This window comes from Peromyscus eremicus, chromosome 17 (genome assembly GCF_949786415.1).
Source record: "Peromyscus eremicus chromosome 17, PerEre_H2_v1, whole genome shotgun sequence".
Taxonomy (NCBI): Eukaryota; Metazoa; Chordata; class Mammalia; order Rodentia; family Cricetidae; genus Peromyscus; species Peromyscus eremicus.
The window spans coordinates 25220920-25234571 of NC_081433.1; the positions used below are offsets into that span (position 1 = coordinate 25220920).

General features: G+C 44.3%; 1 protein-coding gene across 2 annotated transcripts in view; it reads left to right on the plus strand.

Annotated features, from left to right (window-relative positions):
* The window catches only part of Gtf2e2 (general transcription factor IIE subunit 2), a 43959-nt gene extending 32658 nt beyond the window's left edge, over positions 1–11301 (plus strand). For both annotated transcript variants that reach the window (XM_059244188.1, XM_059244189.1), the window contains exons 7-8: positions 9144–9259; positions 10572–11301. In XM_059244188.1, coding sequence (XP_059100171.1) covers positions 9144–9259; positions 10572–10688 — 233 coding nt within the window. In that variant the 3' untranslated portion in view covers positions 10689–11301. The remainder of the gene's footprint in view (positions 1–9143; positions 9260–10571) is intronic.
* Positions 11302–13652: the final 2351 nt, after the last annotated feature.

Sequence of the window (13652 nt, forward strand, 5' to 3'; positions counted from 1 at the left end):
AAAATCTGAGGAAGGATGTTAAGCTTTGGTCATGTTCAAGGGAGAAGGTGAGAGGTTCAGAGATGGCCTCGGTGAGAAAAGATGAGGTTAGCTGAAACCTGAGCTAGATGGAGCCAGCCTTGCAAAGCCCCAGCATTGCGTCCACGTGTCCTGTTGTACAGAGACACCCTAGTCTGTTGGTGTTTGTCTGATCAGATTGAGTGAACTCTTTTTTATGACAGCTATTTTGTAATGCTTTTACTCTTCAGAAATTTATGCAAAACATTGTATAAGCTTCCTTTTAAAACCTATTTTATTTTATTTTATTTTATTTTATTTTATTTTATTTTATGTATATGGGTGTTTTGTCTGTATCACATGAATTTGTGGGACCCATGGAGGCCAGAAGGCGGCTTTGGGTTTCTTGGAATTGGAGTCTCAGATAATGGCTACTGAGTCATCTCTTCAGCCCCAACATAAACTTATGTATAATTTCTTTAAAAGTCAGAAGAATGCCCTAAATGTAAATGGCTATATTTAATGTTTTTCTTTGATTATTTGTAAGTAGTCAGACATAGTTATGCCAGAAATGTAATATAAATGAAATAGCTGTTTACCTTTAAATCTGGAGTCACCATGAATATGATAACTGTAGAAAACCAGTAGATGTTTGATGTATGGGCAAGCATATGTGCTGTAACTTGTGATTTCCTTAAGTGGTTCAGAATTCTTGAAGTTCTATAAAGTGAAAAGTACACCTTTTCTTTTTTTTTTTTTTCTTTTTCTTTTTTTCCGAGACAGGGTTTCTGTGTAGTTTTGGTGCCTGTCCTGGATCTCGCTCTGTAGACCAGGCTGGCCTCAAACTCATAGAGATCTGCCTGGCTCTGCCTACTGGGTGCTGGGATTAAAGGCGTGTGCCACCACTACCCGGCAGTGAAAAGTACACATTTTCTGTGGTTTACAAAGGTAAGCCATTCTGTACACAATATACAGTGTTTGTAGAAAATGAAATATTAAAACATAATACTTGTAAACAGTTTTGGACTATAAACTCAGTTTACTGTAAGGTATTTATATATACTTAAAAGTACCTTAAGGTATTTCAGCAACTAATACCTTCTAGGAAAGATGTTGGGAGCAGAATTTTCACCTTTGGCAGTATTGACATTTGAGGCTGATGTTGTTGCTGTGGAGGGTTATCCTGTGCAGTATAGAACATTGATCTGTGGAGGGTTATCCTGTGTGTGTGCAGTATAGAACATTGATCTGTGGAGGGTTATCCTGTGCAGTATAGAACATTGATCTGTGGAGGGTTATCCTGTGCAGTATAGAACATTGATCTGTGGAGGGTTATCCTGTGTGTGTGCAGTATAGAACATTGATCTTTGAGGGGGGTTATCTTGTGTGTGTGTGTGTACAGTACAGAACATTGATCTGCATTTCTGGCAGGTTTAGCTGTCAGAGACATAGCTTCCCCATGGTGGGAAGCCATAGCTGCCTTCAGACATTACCAAATGTCCCTTGGGAGACAGACTTACTCTGGTTGAAGACTGGGTTAAAGGTTCAGTTCATGTTTATGAAAGAAAAATAGATTGAGATGTGTTCATGACCTTTACCTTTTTCATGAGTTCAGTCATTTAGCACATTGTTATAAGGGATAAAGTGAATAAGGTTTTTGTCATTGAGCTTATACACAGAGTGACATGAAACTATATAATACCAGTTTGCTAAGCTGTGCTATTCAGTAGATGAGGTGTATTTTGACTTATATGTTCAATATAATGAGTTTACCAAGATGTAATCCCTCTCATTCTGAGTCTGGCACAATACGTTGTATTATAGTTTTTAGTCAGACAGTGCTCTAGAGGCAGTGTAGGGAACAGTCATGGACAAGAGCCCCAAGGATAACATAACATTCAGTTGAGGTCAGTATAGGTCACTGATGTGAAATTAACTTGCAAAACAGTTTTTGTTGGTGATGTAAATAAGTATTTCCATGTCAAACCAATTGAAAATGTATAGATTTTGGATCTGGGGTATAGTAGTAGAGTGTTTGCCTAGCATCTATGACGGTCTGCGTTCAAACCCTAGCCCTGTATCCCTCCTCAATCATGGCACATTTCGATATTTGTCTTTGATATGGTTGCATCCATGGTGATGTTTGTTTCAGCCCACTAGGTGTCAGTCTCCGATATAGAGCAGAAATGCTCTTGAATGAGCGAATTTCAAGCAAGTAAAGATCCTTAATTTTGTCTGTAGTAAAAGCATATATCCTATAGTTTGTTCTGTAGTGATTTTCTTAATCAGAAAGGTAAACAGAGCATTTGGACCAAGGCATATATTTTATTTCATAAAGGCATTTATTTCCTTAAACAAGGCTCTTACTCATTTAGATGTAATAGGAATGTGGTGGTCAAGAGAAAGTAAGAGAACAATCCAAGGAATCAAACTGTAGCTTAGGCAAGATCCCCTCTCTGTAAACTGGGAATAATGGTGTCTTTACCTTGATTTTATGAAGATTAATGAGTTAAATCAATAAAAGGGAATCTGGCACCCAGATGGCACACAGGAATTTTTAGCTGCTAATAGTAGTATTGAAAATACAGTGTCTAAGATACAAGCTGTTTTAGCCATTCCTATCTGGCTCCTTGTTATCTTGACTCAAGGTTTTTAGCTTTGTGTTTGATTAGTCAGATAGGAGAGAAATAGATCAATTTTAGTAGTGTGGGGCTGCAGTTGGAACCATCTTCTGCAGCTATATATAGTGTAGTGGCTTTTGGTATTCCTGATGAGAACCCCAAAATCTGACTATCTCCCCATTGTTGGTGTCTTTATTAGGGTTTTTATTTTTTCATTTTTTATTTTTATTAGGGTCTTTATTGCTGTGAAGAGACACCATGATGACCACAGCAACTCTTATAAAGAAAACAATTGGGGTGGCTCACTTACAGTTTCAGATGTTCAGCCCATTATCATCATGGTGGGAAGAATAGTGGCATGCAAGCAGATGTGGGCTGGTTACATCTTGACCAGAAGGCCGCAGGAAGTTGACTGAGACACTAGGTGGTATCCTGAGCATAGGAAACCTTAAAGCAGGCCCCCACAGTGACACACTTCATTCAGTAAAGCTATACCCGCTCCAGCAAAGCCATACCTCCTAATAGTGCCACTCCTTATGAGATTATGGGGGCCAATTGCATTCAAACTACTACATCTGGTAACTTTTTTTTTCTTAATTGGAAGCTTAAACTGTTCCATCTTTATCCTTAGAGTTCAAGATTCTCTCTAGTAGTTATCACTTTTGAGTCCTTACTTTTGGACTCTGTTCCTCTTTTAAATGGTTGTTTTATAGTGCTGTGGATGAGACCTAGGGCTTTGAGCATGCTGGGCAGGTTTTCTACCACAAAACGACATCCCCAGTCCAGAGCACTAGTTTTGATGGCTTGGTAACATTTTGCTTCATGCATGTACTTTAGCACAATTTTTATGTACCTCTGCAGATAGAAAGTTTTATTTATTTTGCCATGTGCTATTATAAATGATGCTTGGTGTCATGCATGCATATGCCCATTTTGTTTGTTTGTTTGAGACAGGGTCTTTCTATATAGCCCTGGTAGTCTTGAACTCAGAGATCCATCTGCTTCTGTCTCTTCGAGTGCTGGGATTAAAGGCGTGTGCCCATGGCCGGCTTGCATATGCCCATTTTCTTGAAGAGGAATTTTACTGGGTCAAAAGACATATATAAACAGATCTCAACATCTTGTAAAATGTCCATGGTGAACTTTGGACAGATGTAGACATTGGTACCGTTTGTAAGAAGACATCTGTTTCCTTTCCTTTCATCAATAGTAGGTAGTCTTTGTCTGTTATCTACCTACATCCCACCTATATTAGTTCCTTTGCTCATTGCTCTGACTAAATACCTAACAGCAGCTAGAAGCAGCTTAGAAGGATTTATTTTGGTTCACAAATTAAGATAGAAAGACAGACACAGACAGATAGAAAGATAGATGGATAAAGGCTGTCCTGGCAGGGGAGGCATTGCAGCAGGACTTGGAGACAGCTTGTCACATTGTGACTGCAGCAGTGAGGCAGAACAAGGTGCTAGTGACAGCCTGGGACCTCAGCCCTTCAAGATAAGGCACCATCTCTATTCAGAGTGGGCCTTACCTTCTAGCTCATCTCAGCTGTCACCTTGGCACACTGAGAAAGGGGCAGGCACTTCAGTTTGAGAAATTGCATGTCTGTGGGACATTTTCTTGATTGCTAATTGATGGAGGCGAGACGAGCCTGAGTGAGTAGTGTCATCCAGGTGGTGGTCCTGGGTTCTATATATAAGAAAGCTAGTTGAGCACAGGGAGCAGGCCAGGAAGCGGAGTTTTCCTGCCTTGGCTTCCCACAGCGTTGGGTTGTAACTGTCAGTAGAAAGAAACTTTTCCTCCCTGTCTTGACAGAAAGCAAACCAGAACAGCTTTGCTTTAGAGATGCCTTCTTCACAGACATAACCAGAGGTCTGCTTTGTAGACGGCTCCAAGTCTGGTCAGTCCAACAGAAGATTGTCGTCTGTCCACCTACTTACCTATCTGAGAGCAGAGTCTCACTGTTCCCAGGCCAGTCTACTCCTGAGCTCAGTCTCCCGAATGCCAGTATTGTAGTGGTGAACTACTGTATCCAGCTTAAGGAGTTTTTTAAGTGACTTGACAACTTCCTTAAAGGAAATAAAGATTAAGCCAGATGTGGTGGCGCACGCCTTTAGTCCCAGCACTTGAGAGCATACAGGTGGATCTCTGAGTTCGAGGCCACTCTGATTTACAAAGTTCAGGACAGCCAGGGCTACAGAGAGAAACCCTGTCTGGGGGGACAAAACAACAGCAACAAAAACCAGACCAAACTAACTAACAACAACAAGAAAATAAAGATTATCTTTTTTTTAATTTGTAGTCTTAGACCAGTTTTATAGGGTTAAAAAGTGTATTTCACGTTCCACCTTTGTTAGTTGAGCAGTTTTCTTCCTCACGTAGTTAAAAAGCCGTTAGATGTGGATCCTCTCAAACCCTGTTGGAATTTTGCCGTGTGATCTAATGTTCATCTTAAATATATGTGTAGTGTAGTGTGTTGTTCATAGGTACGTGGATACCAGAACCTGCAATGGCTGTCGGCTAGGGCAAGGCAAAGCCTCAGGAAGAGTGTTTCCTTTCAAAATTGCTGGGCATGGTTGGTGCCTGTCATTCTAACACCTGGGGGCAGAGGCTGTTGAAGGAGGGGAAGTGGCAGAGAGGCTTAAGGAGAAGGCCGGAGAAGCCCCTCCCTTCCCTCACCGGAGGGACCCACAGTGGAGTCTGTGAGCCTTCTGCAGGAGGGACAGCGTAAAGGGACACCAAGACCGGAGGTCAGCAGCCGCTGACGAACACTGCTGGAAAAGCACTCTGTCCTGAGCCCGAGGGGTGGCTCAAGGAATTGGAAGTTGGCTGTTCATTACGGGTAATGATAGCACAAGAGCTTGCTGACCAAGCTCACATCCCGACTAGGTTGACTCAGTCTCTGCAGGCTCGGCAGAAGGAAAGGCGTTCCCATTTCCAGGCATACAGACTACCTTTGATTCCAACTGTCCTGCAGAGGATGTCCTGCTTTAAAAAAAAAAAAAGGCATAAAGAGACAAAGGAAACCAATACAGTGTTGAGACTAGGGCAAAATTATTCTTCTTTCTTTTTCTTTTCTTTTTGGTTTTTCTAGACAGTTTCTCTGTGTAGTTCTGGTTGTCCTGGAACTCACTATATAGACCAAACTGGCCTCGAACTAAGAAATCCTCTCTCTGGCCTCTGCCTCCCGAGTGCTAGGATTAAAGTGTGCACTACCACTGCCTGGCTGGAACTAAATTCTTAAGATACAGATATTTGAACTTCCAGATACAGCATTTGCAATAACTGATAATCTTAACTGATAATGCTGTCTAGTAGAAAAGGCCAGATCAACTGTGTGATGGAGAACATTTCAGCTAAGAAAATCAATTGAGCAGTGCAGCGCAGAGCTGAGGAATGGCTCCAGTGGCCTGTCAGCAGCATGGTGTAGCAGGAATCTTAAAGAGTTTTATAATAAAATCAAACCCGAGGCCAGTTATTGGGGTCAATGCTGCTAGATCAGAGAGACAGAACAAGCCACAGCTACCTCACCTTGCCAGTTCCTCAGCTGGTCCTGTTTCCTCAGACTGGAAGCCTCTGAGTCCTCATCTAGAATGAATCTCAGCTGAACTGTTTTGCTCCAAAGCCTGAAAGCTTAACCAGCCAAATGCTTTCAGTTTCTGGTCCTCACGCCTTATAAACCTTTCTGCTTTCTACCACCACTCCCTGGGATTAAAGGCTCGCTTTCTGGGATTAAAGGCGTGAGTCACCATGCCTGGCTGTTTCCAATGCGGCCTTGAACTCACAGAGATCCAGAGGGATTTCTACCTCTGGAATGCTAGCATTAAAGGCGTGTGCTACCACTGCCTAACCTCTATGTTTAATATTGTGGCTTTTCTGTTCTCTGACCCCAGATAAGTTTATTAGGATACACAATATTTTGGGGAACACAATACCACCACAGCATGGTGTGACCAAGTGAGAAAGAAAGCTGAAATACAAACAGAAGAAATAAATAACACCAGCTAAGTCATCCCTCTCCAAACAAGTGAAAAACAGGAAAACACCCAGCATAGTTGGGACTGCTGAAGCCTGACGATGAAGAGAAAATAGTGAAGACAGTGAGAGGGGAGGGGTCATTACAGAGGAGCAAATAATTACAGCAGAGCTTTTGAAAACCGTGTGTGTGTATGTGTGTTTAATCCATGTTGAGTTGACTGTTGCTTATGGTATGAGATGAGAGCCTGCCTGCCTTTTGTACTTGTAGATTGAATTTTTCTGGAACATTTCATATTTTTCGTTTTTGTGTATGGGTGTTTTGCATGCATGTGTATCTGTATTCACTTATGATGTGCCTGGTGCCCACACAGGCCAGAAAAGGGCCTATTCCTGAAACTAGAGTTAAGAGATAGTTGTGAGCCACCATGTGGGTGCTAAGGAAGTCAACCCGGCTTCTCTGAAAGAGCAGCTGGTGCTCTTAACTGCTGAGCCATCTCTCCAGCCCCTCCTACATTTCCTTCTTCCATTTTCTGTTTGTTTTCCCCAGTTTTCTGTTATTACAGACTGTTTCAAATAATGAAAATCAACTGAGCTGGGTGGTGGTGGTGCATGTCTTTAATACCAGCACTCAGGAGGCAGAGGCAGATGGATCTGAGTTCGAGGCCAGCCTGGTCTACAGAGCTAGTTCCAGGACAGCCAGGGCTACGCACAGAAAAACCCTGTCTCAGAAAAAAAAAAAAAAAAGAAAATGAAGAGTCAGCTAAGCTATTTTATTTTGACTCATGTTAAGATAACCTTTTCTGCGCTCTGTGCTCTGTTTTGTAGGTTGATGTTTCTGTAGCTTTCTGCTGCTTTGATTACTGTAACTTTGTAATGTGCTTTGTGGTCATGTTTGTTGTCTCCAGCTCTTAGCTTAAGATTGCCGTCCTAGTCTTTTGTTAAGGGTCACAGATTGGGTGAGTTATAAAGAAAAGAGGTTTATTCAGGGGCCTTCTTCCTGGTAGAGTTGTTGGGTGCTGTGGGGTGTCATGTGTTGAAGGTGTGGGAACATACCAAACAGTAGCTGGACTGGCTGTATGAATTCTGACCCTTGAGATTAATGCGTTTGTTACGGCATGTATTCACATGGGTACGGCCTTAGTCACCATTTGTTTGTTGTAGAATAAAAGTTTGAAACATTTTTTATCTTTTATGTGCATGGGTATTTCACCTGCATGTATGTCTGTGCGTCACATGTGAGCAGGGCCATGGAGGCCAGAAGAAGGTATCAGGGCCCCTAGAATTTGAGTTTTAGATGGTTGTGAGCTGCCATGTGGGTGCTGGGAGTCAAATCATGGGTTCTCTGGAAGATAGCCTTAACCACTGAGCCGTGCGCTAGCTTGCAGAAGGAGTGTGTGTCAGCCTACAGGAAGGTTAATGGACTGGCGAGGGGAGAAGAGGCATGTCGGTGTAGGGGTTGGCACAGTAGTCAGGCCTGCCCTGCAGCCTCTGAGCTGCGGTGAACAGGAAGCTTAGGGACCCACCTCAGCATTCAGAAACGACCCCGTCTCAGTTCCCAGAGTAACACTGTAAGACTTGGCCATCACAGGGGTGTGTGTGTGTGTGTGTGTGTATGTGTGTGTAAAGAAAGGCTGACCGGGCTGTTAATGAGCTTGTGTGTGTGTGGTGTGTGGTGTGTGGTGTGTGTGGGGTGTGTGTGTGTGTGTGTGTGTGTGTGTGTGTGTGTAAAGAAAGGCTGACCGGGCTGTTAATGAGCTTGGTATTGAAGCTGTCTTTAGGAGAATTAAAGTGCATGGATTTTCGTTTTGTACATGTCCAATACAAGAGTGAATATGGAGGCTAGACCCTGCCTTTCCCCTTTGTTTCATATGGAGTATTTCTCTACCTACCCCAGGTTTGTTCTTTTCCTTTTCTCACTTAACAATGCCTGGGTTAGCAGATTTCAGAAAAAGGGAAAAAAGATGTAAACAAGGCGTTGTTACAGTGCCTCACCTCCATCTAAAGCTTGGGGCCCCTCTCCCAGAATGCTTCTTTGTATCAGTGCAAAGGTGGAGTACACTGAGCTCAGGGCCTTGACCAGTATTTGAAGAGTTTGCCCCAAAAGGAGGGAACTGATTTTAGGAGTAAAAGAGTGTTAACTGCTTCTCTTCCCTTGGAAGAGGGGGGATGCTTCAGCCACACCGCCCTTCTCTTACTGTTCCTGAAAAATAGAGCTGCCTTTCAGATCAGAGACCCTTCTGGTGCTTTGTCCAGCCCTGGAATATTCTTGCCTCCCCTTCCCTGTTCCCCCTTCTATTTTCTTTGTGGAGACAGTGTCTCACTATGTATCCTGTCGTCTTGGAATTTGCTACATTAGGCCAGGCTATCCTTGAACTCACAGAGGACGGCCTGCTCTGCCTCCTGAGTGCTACAACTAAATGTATTTCTTTGGTTTTTTAGTGAAATCTCAGTGGTGCTAATTAGGCCCAGGGCAGACAATATTCCGTGTGAACTTTGATCACCATGGTTTGTAAAAATCCATGATGAAATAACTGCTGTCTTGTACAGAGTTCCAGAAACTGTGGAGGAGTGTCACTGTGGACTCAATGGATGAGGAGAAAATCGAAGAGTATCTGAAGCGACAGGGGATTTCTTCCATGCAGGAGTCTGGACCAAAGAAAGTGGTATGTAACCTCTGGAAAGCAGTTAGTTAGTCCCTTCTCTGCGTCTCCTCCTGCTCTGACAAGTGAGCCTGTGATTCCCTCTACTAGGATTTCTCCGGGCCTCATGCATTGACTTGGCCGTATAAAGCCAGTCATGTCTGATGTACTGAGGCCAGTGAACCCGCCTGTCTTGATGGCCCGGCCTGGGAGAGCTTTCTCACCATCCCCCAGCCTGTTGCGGCCTTGTGACTTGGGAGCTCCAGCCACACCCTCCCTTCAGGGCCTAGCACTTGTCTTCTCTAGTTTGTGCACTTCCCTGGTGTCATCCTCAAGGGGCTGGTCTGTCTGCACCTCCATTTCCTCCGCTGCCCCTTCATGTTGATGTCCTGCTGATCCTGAATTGTCCTGTTTTAGGAACCACAAATGTTTGTCTTTATAGCCTTTTAGTTGGATTCCTGTGGATATTAAAACGAAGGCTGGGAAATCCCCCTGTACCTGTTAAACACTAATGTGCAGTCCAAGAACAGCAGGGTGGAAAGAACTACCAGCACTCTAGACTTGGGGCACTGCCCTCTCCCCTTCCCTTGCATGCTTTGTAGCTTTTAGTTTTTCCTTTTTGTAAAAAAAAAAGTGGTTCTCAGCCAGGCGGCGGCGGCGGCGGCGGTGGTGGTGGCGCGCACCTTTAATCTCAGCACTGGGGGGGGAGCGCAGAGCTAGGTGGATCTCTGTGAGTTTGAGGCCAGCCTGGGCTACCAAGTGAGTTCCAGGACAGTCAGGGCTACACAGAGAAACCCTGTCTGGGGGTGGGGGGGAGATAAAACACACACACACACACACACACACCACCCCTTAATACTTTATCATTGTTTAGAGTTTTCTAAAACGTGATATTTCAGGTCTACAGAATATAGAATAGTGCAAAGCTTCATGTGCCTATGCTTTTTCTAGCTTTGTCATTCATCAGTATTTGCCATATTTACTTGAGCTCACTTTTTCAACTCTAAGTGGCAAGTACTTTTTAGACTTGTAGTGGAGACAAAGTACAGAAATTCACTGCCTCTTGTTTTACTGACTTTAATGCCTAGCATAGTTGTACTACACTTCTGTGACCTACCTGTTGTTCCAGTGGGGTTTGTGCCTTGTGGTATCAGGGCTGGTTGGAGGCTGGGTGTGTGCTGTGATGGGGGGTGTGAGGCCGGACCTCCAAGCAGGAGGAAGGAAGGAAAGGGCTCCAGACCTGGAGTCTCTGCTGCTGGTCTCTGGACTTGCTCAGTCACTCTCAACTGTTGTGTCCCTGGAGTCACTGTTGTGTCCCGTCTTCCTTTTCCTGCAGGCCTCCATTCAGAGAAGGAAAAAGCCTGCTTCACAGAAGAAGCGGCGGTTCAAGACCCACAATGAACACTTGGCTGGAGTGCTGAAGGATTACTCAGACATTACCCCTGGCAAATAGGGACCGTTTCTATCCTCAGACAAGGTTACAGACACACTGTCAAGATCTTTCCTGAGGTCTTGAAGCTTGAGGTCTGAAGACTTTCTGCCTTCCCATCTGCTCCTCGGGTCTGAGGACAGGAGCAGTTGAGTTTACAGAACAGGAGCGGATTACCAAACTCAGCTATCATCACCCAGCAGACTAGTGGGGAACGGTTCCTGTTAACTCCTGGGGTTGCTTGGTTTTATATTTTTCTAGAAAGACACATAGCATGGCATGCAGGTGTCTCTGCTATTTGTCTTGATTTCTAGATGGTTCTTGATTCCATGTTTTCTCGATTGCTTTAGAACAGGTTGGCAGATAGTGCTGAATGCAATATTTCTTTATTCCAAGAGAAAATATTTATAATAAAATCATTTGTAGGAGGATCTTTAAGAAGTTAGGAAATTCAGTTTGTCTTTCTTAATTCTTGGAAATAGCAGGGAACAGCCGCAGTCACTGATTGCTTGGGTGGGTGTTTGGGATGTCCCAAAGATTGGAGTCAGTACTGTTGGCAAGTGTGTGGATTTCATCTTTGGAACACAGGGTATGACTCTGGTTAATAAGCTAAGCAATAAAATTACACTAAACGTAACTGTTAATGTTTTCTTTAAAAAGGCTAGGTATTTAGTAGGTTGGAGTCATGGTTTGCTCCATCTTGAACAAGGATTAGGAGACGCTTCTTGCCAGGCTGAACGTGAGCCTCACCACAGCCCAGCTCTCAGGGGGCTGTCCTGGCCATTCCTGCTGGAGGGTCCCTCTGTCACCTGTTCCTGGTCCAGTTCCGTGAGAGCCGTTATCAAGTGTGTGGACTTTTAGGGTTTCCACTTGAACTTGTAAACAGGGCATGTTCTTACCTGTCCTTTCATGACTTGCCCTGTTCCTTTGTGTTGATTATCACAGGTTTCCTCTCACCCATTGAAATGGTGTTATGGGAATATAAAAACCAAGTTTAATATTCTCAGAAAAGGGGTGACAGTACCCCAAAGCATTGGGCTTCTGATGATAATACTTCATATCCACTTCATATCATCTATATGCATTACCTTTCTTACCTCTGAGCTCCAAAATGTGGTCTAAGAAGATGTCACACTGGCTCCCACATAATTAGAAAATAAGAAACTTACATCTTGCTTTGTGTCTGAAGGTTTTTGCTGGTAAGGAGCTATAATGCTTAAGGCATCAACTTTTTCCTCATAAATCTAGACCTCGCTCATCTCCCACAGATGCCTCTGTTTGCAAACCATGTTCTCCAGGCTAAGTTACGGGCCAGGTCTGCGAGGGCAAGTCTGTGTGTTTCCAAGGCCTCCTCTGGCTCTAAGGAGGCAGACTCCAGACCTGCTGGACAGGTAGGTGCTCAGATACGTGTCTACTGCCAGGCCTGAGCCTAGGGACTTCTAGCTAAGCCTGTTCTTGTTTGTTTCTTGGGGACTGGCCTGATAATTGATTTTAATTTCTTGCCTCTCTTCACAGAAACGAAGACATTGAAATCTAGAAAAATAAAGTATCTTGCTACTTGCTAAACTTGTAATTTCTATAATTTTGTTTCATTCACTTGCGTTGTCTTGCAAGTATTATTCCCCTCGGCCTATAGCTTGTGTGAGTATTCTCTGTGCTGAGGTACCGGGACGGCATCCCTGGGTGATGTGTGGGGAGGAGACAGTCCTGTGGGAGACTTGAGAGCCTGGTTGTGTTCAGTGGCTCTGATAAAAAAGAACAGACTCTGGCAGCAGGTCTTCTGGGTGACTGAAGACATCCCCCAGCAATTCCAAGTGGAAGTCTGATCTCACCTCTGCCGGTGGCTGCCGGATCTGCTGCCATTTAGAAGCAAGTGGGACTGGTCACGGCTGGGAGAGTTAAAAGGCTGAGACAGTCTTCCGTGCATCTGATCTATAATTCATCACAATCACAAGAGGCTTTTAGGGGCTAGTTAAGAGAAATGTAGTTGAGCTCAGGCAAAGTATAAGAAATGAACCTCTGGCTGCTGCTGTCAGAGCCTGTAAATGTGGTCAGGTGATGGTCAGACCCAGGGGATGGAGAAACACTCGATACTTGTGGATTGGAGTACTCGGGGAAGGACAATGTAGGCACTTCAGTCCTAGTACTTCTGGGGAGCCTGGGGAGCCTGCACGTGTACAGCCCTGGATTTCTCTTGTGAGCTCTTTGTTTGAGATCACTAGAGCAGAAGCATGTTCTGAGTATAGGCGCTCAAGGGACAAGTACATTTGGATTTCTGAATTTTCCCATTCTTGTAATGGCAGGTATCTGAGACAGAGAAGATGAAACTTAGCGTCCCCTTTCTTCCTCCTTACTGCTTTGAAATGACTGCTTTGGGGGAAGGTTGGGGTTCTCTCAGGTCTGGCTGATTGTTGTTAGCTAGCTGAGACTAGTGCTGTGGCCGGGGACCAGCAGTGACCTGCTGTTCGTGCCATTGCTGTCTTTGGAGCTGCGTGTAGGATGGTTGTTTCCCCGTGGGTCTGTCCTGAGCAATCAGTAGGTGTTCACAAAAGGGAGGACCAGTGGGGACTGGGAAACCCTCTCAGACTAATTCGGAGCACCAGGCTGTGGCCCGTCAGGTGAATTTGTGGAAAGACAAATTGGAATAGGGCCTGACATTGTGGCACTGCCCCTCTTCTGTTTCTAGAGTTGAAGCACATTTTCCTTGATGAGAGTTTTTTCCCCCAGAAATAAATCTATGTGGCTGGTCCATGACCGTACTACCTTAAACATGTCTGACCTTGGAAGCTGAGTGTGATCTTCGTGGTTAATACTCGCATGGCAGAAGTAAGTCTCTCTTTAGTGGATTGACAGGGCCCTCTGGAAGTACGGGCTGCAGTATGGCCCAGCCACACTGGTTTGGAAGTTGTTAGTGCATTCCTGTGACCTCATGCTTTCTAGACTGGTGAAAGGGCAATGACTTTTCGCCCGGACAGAACACTGCATGCA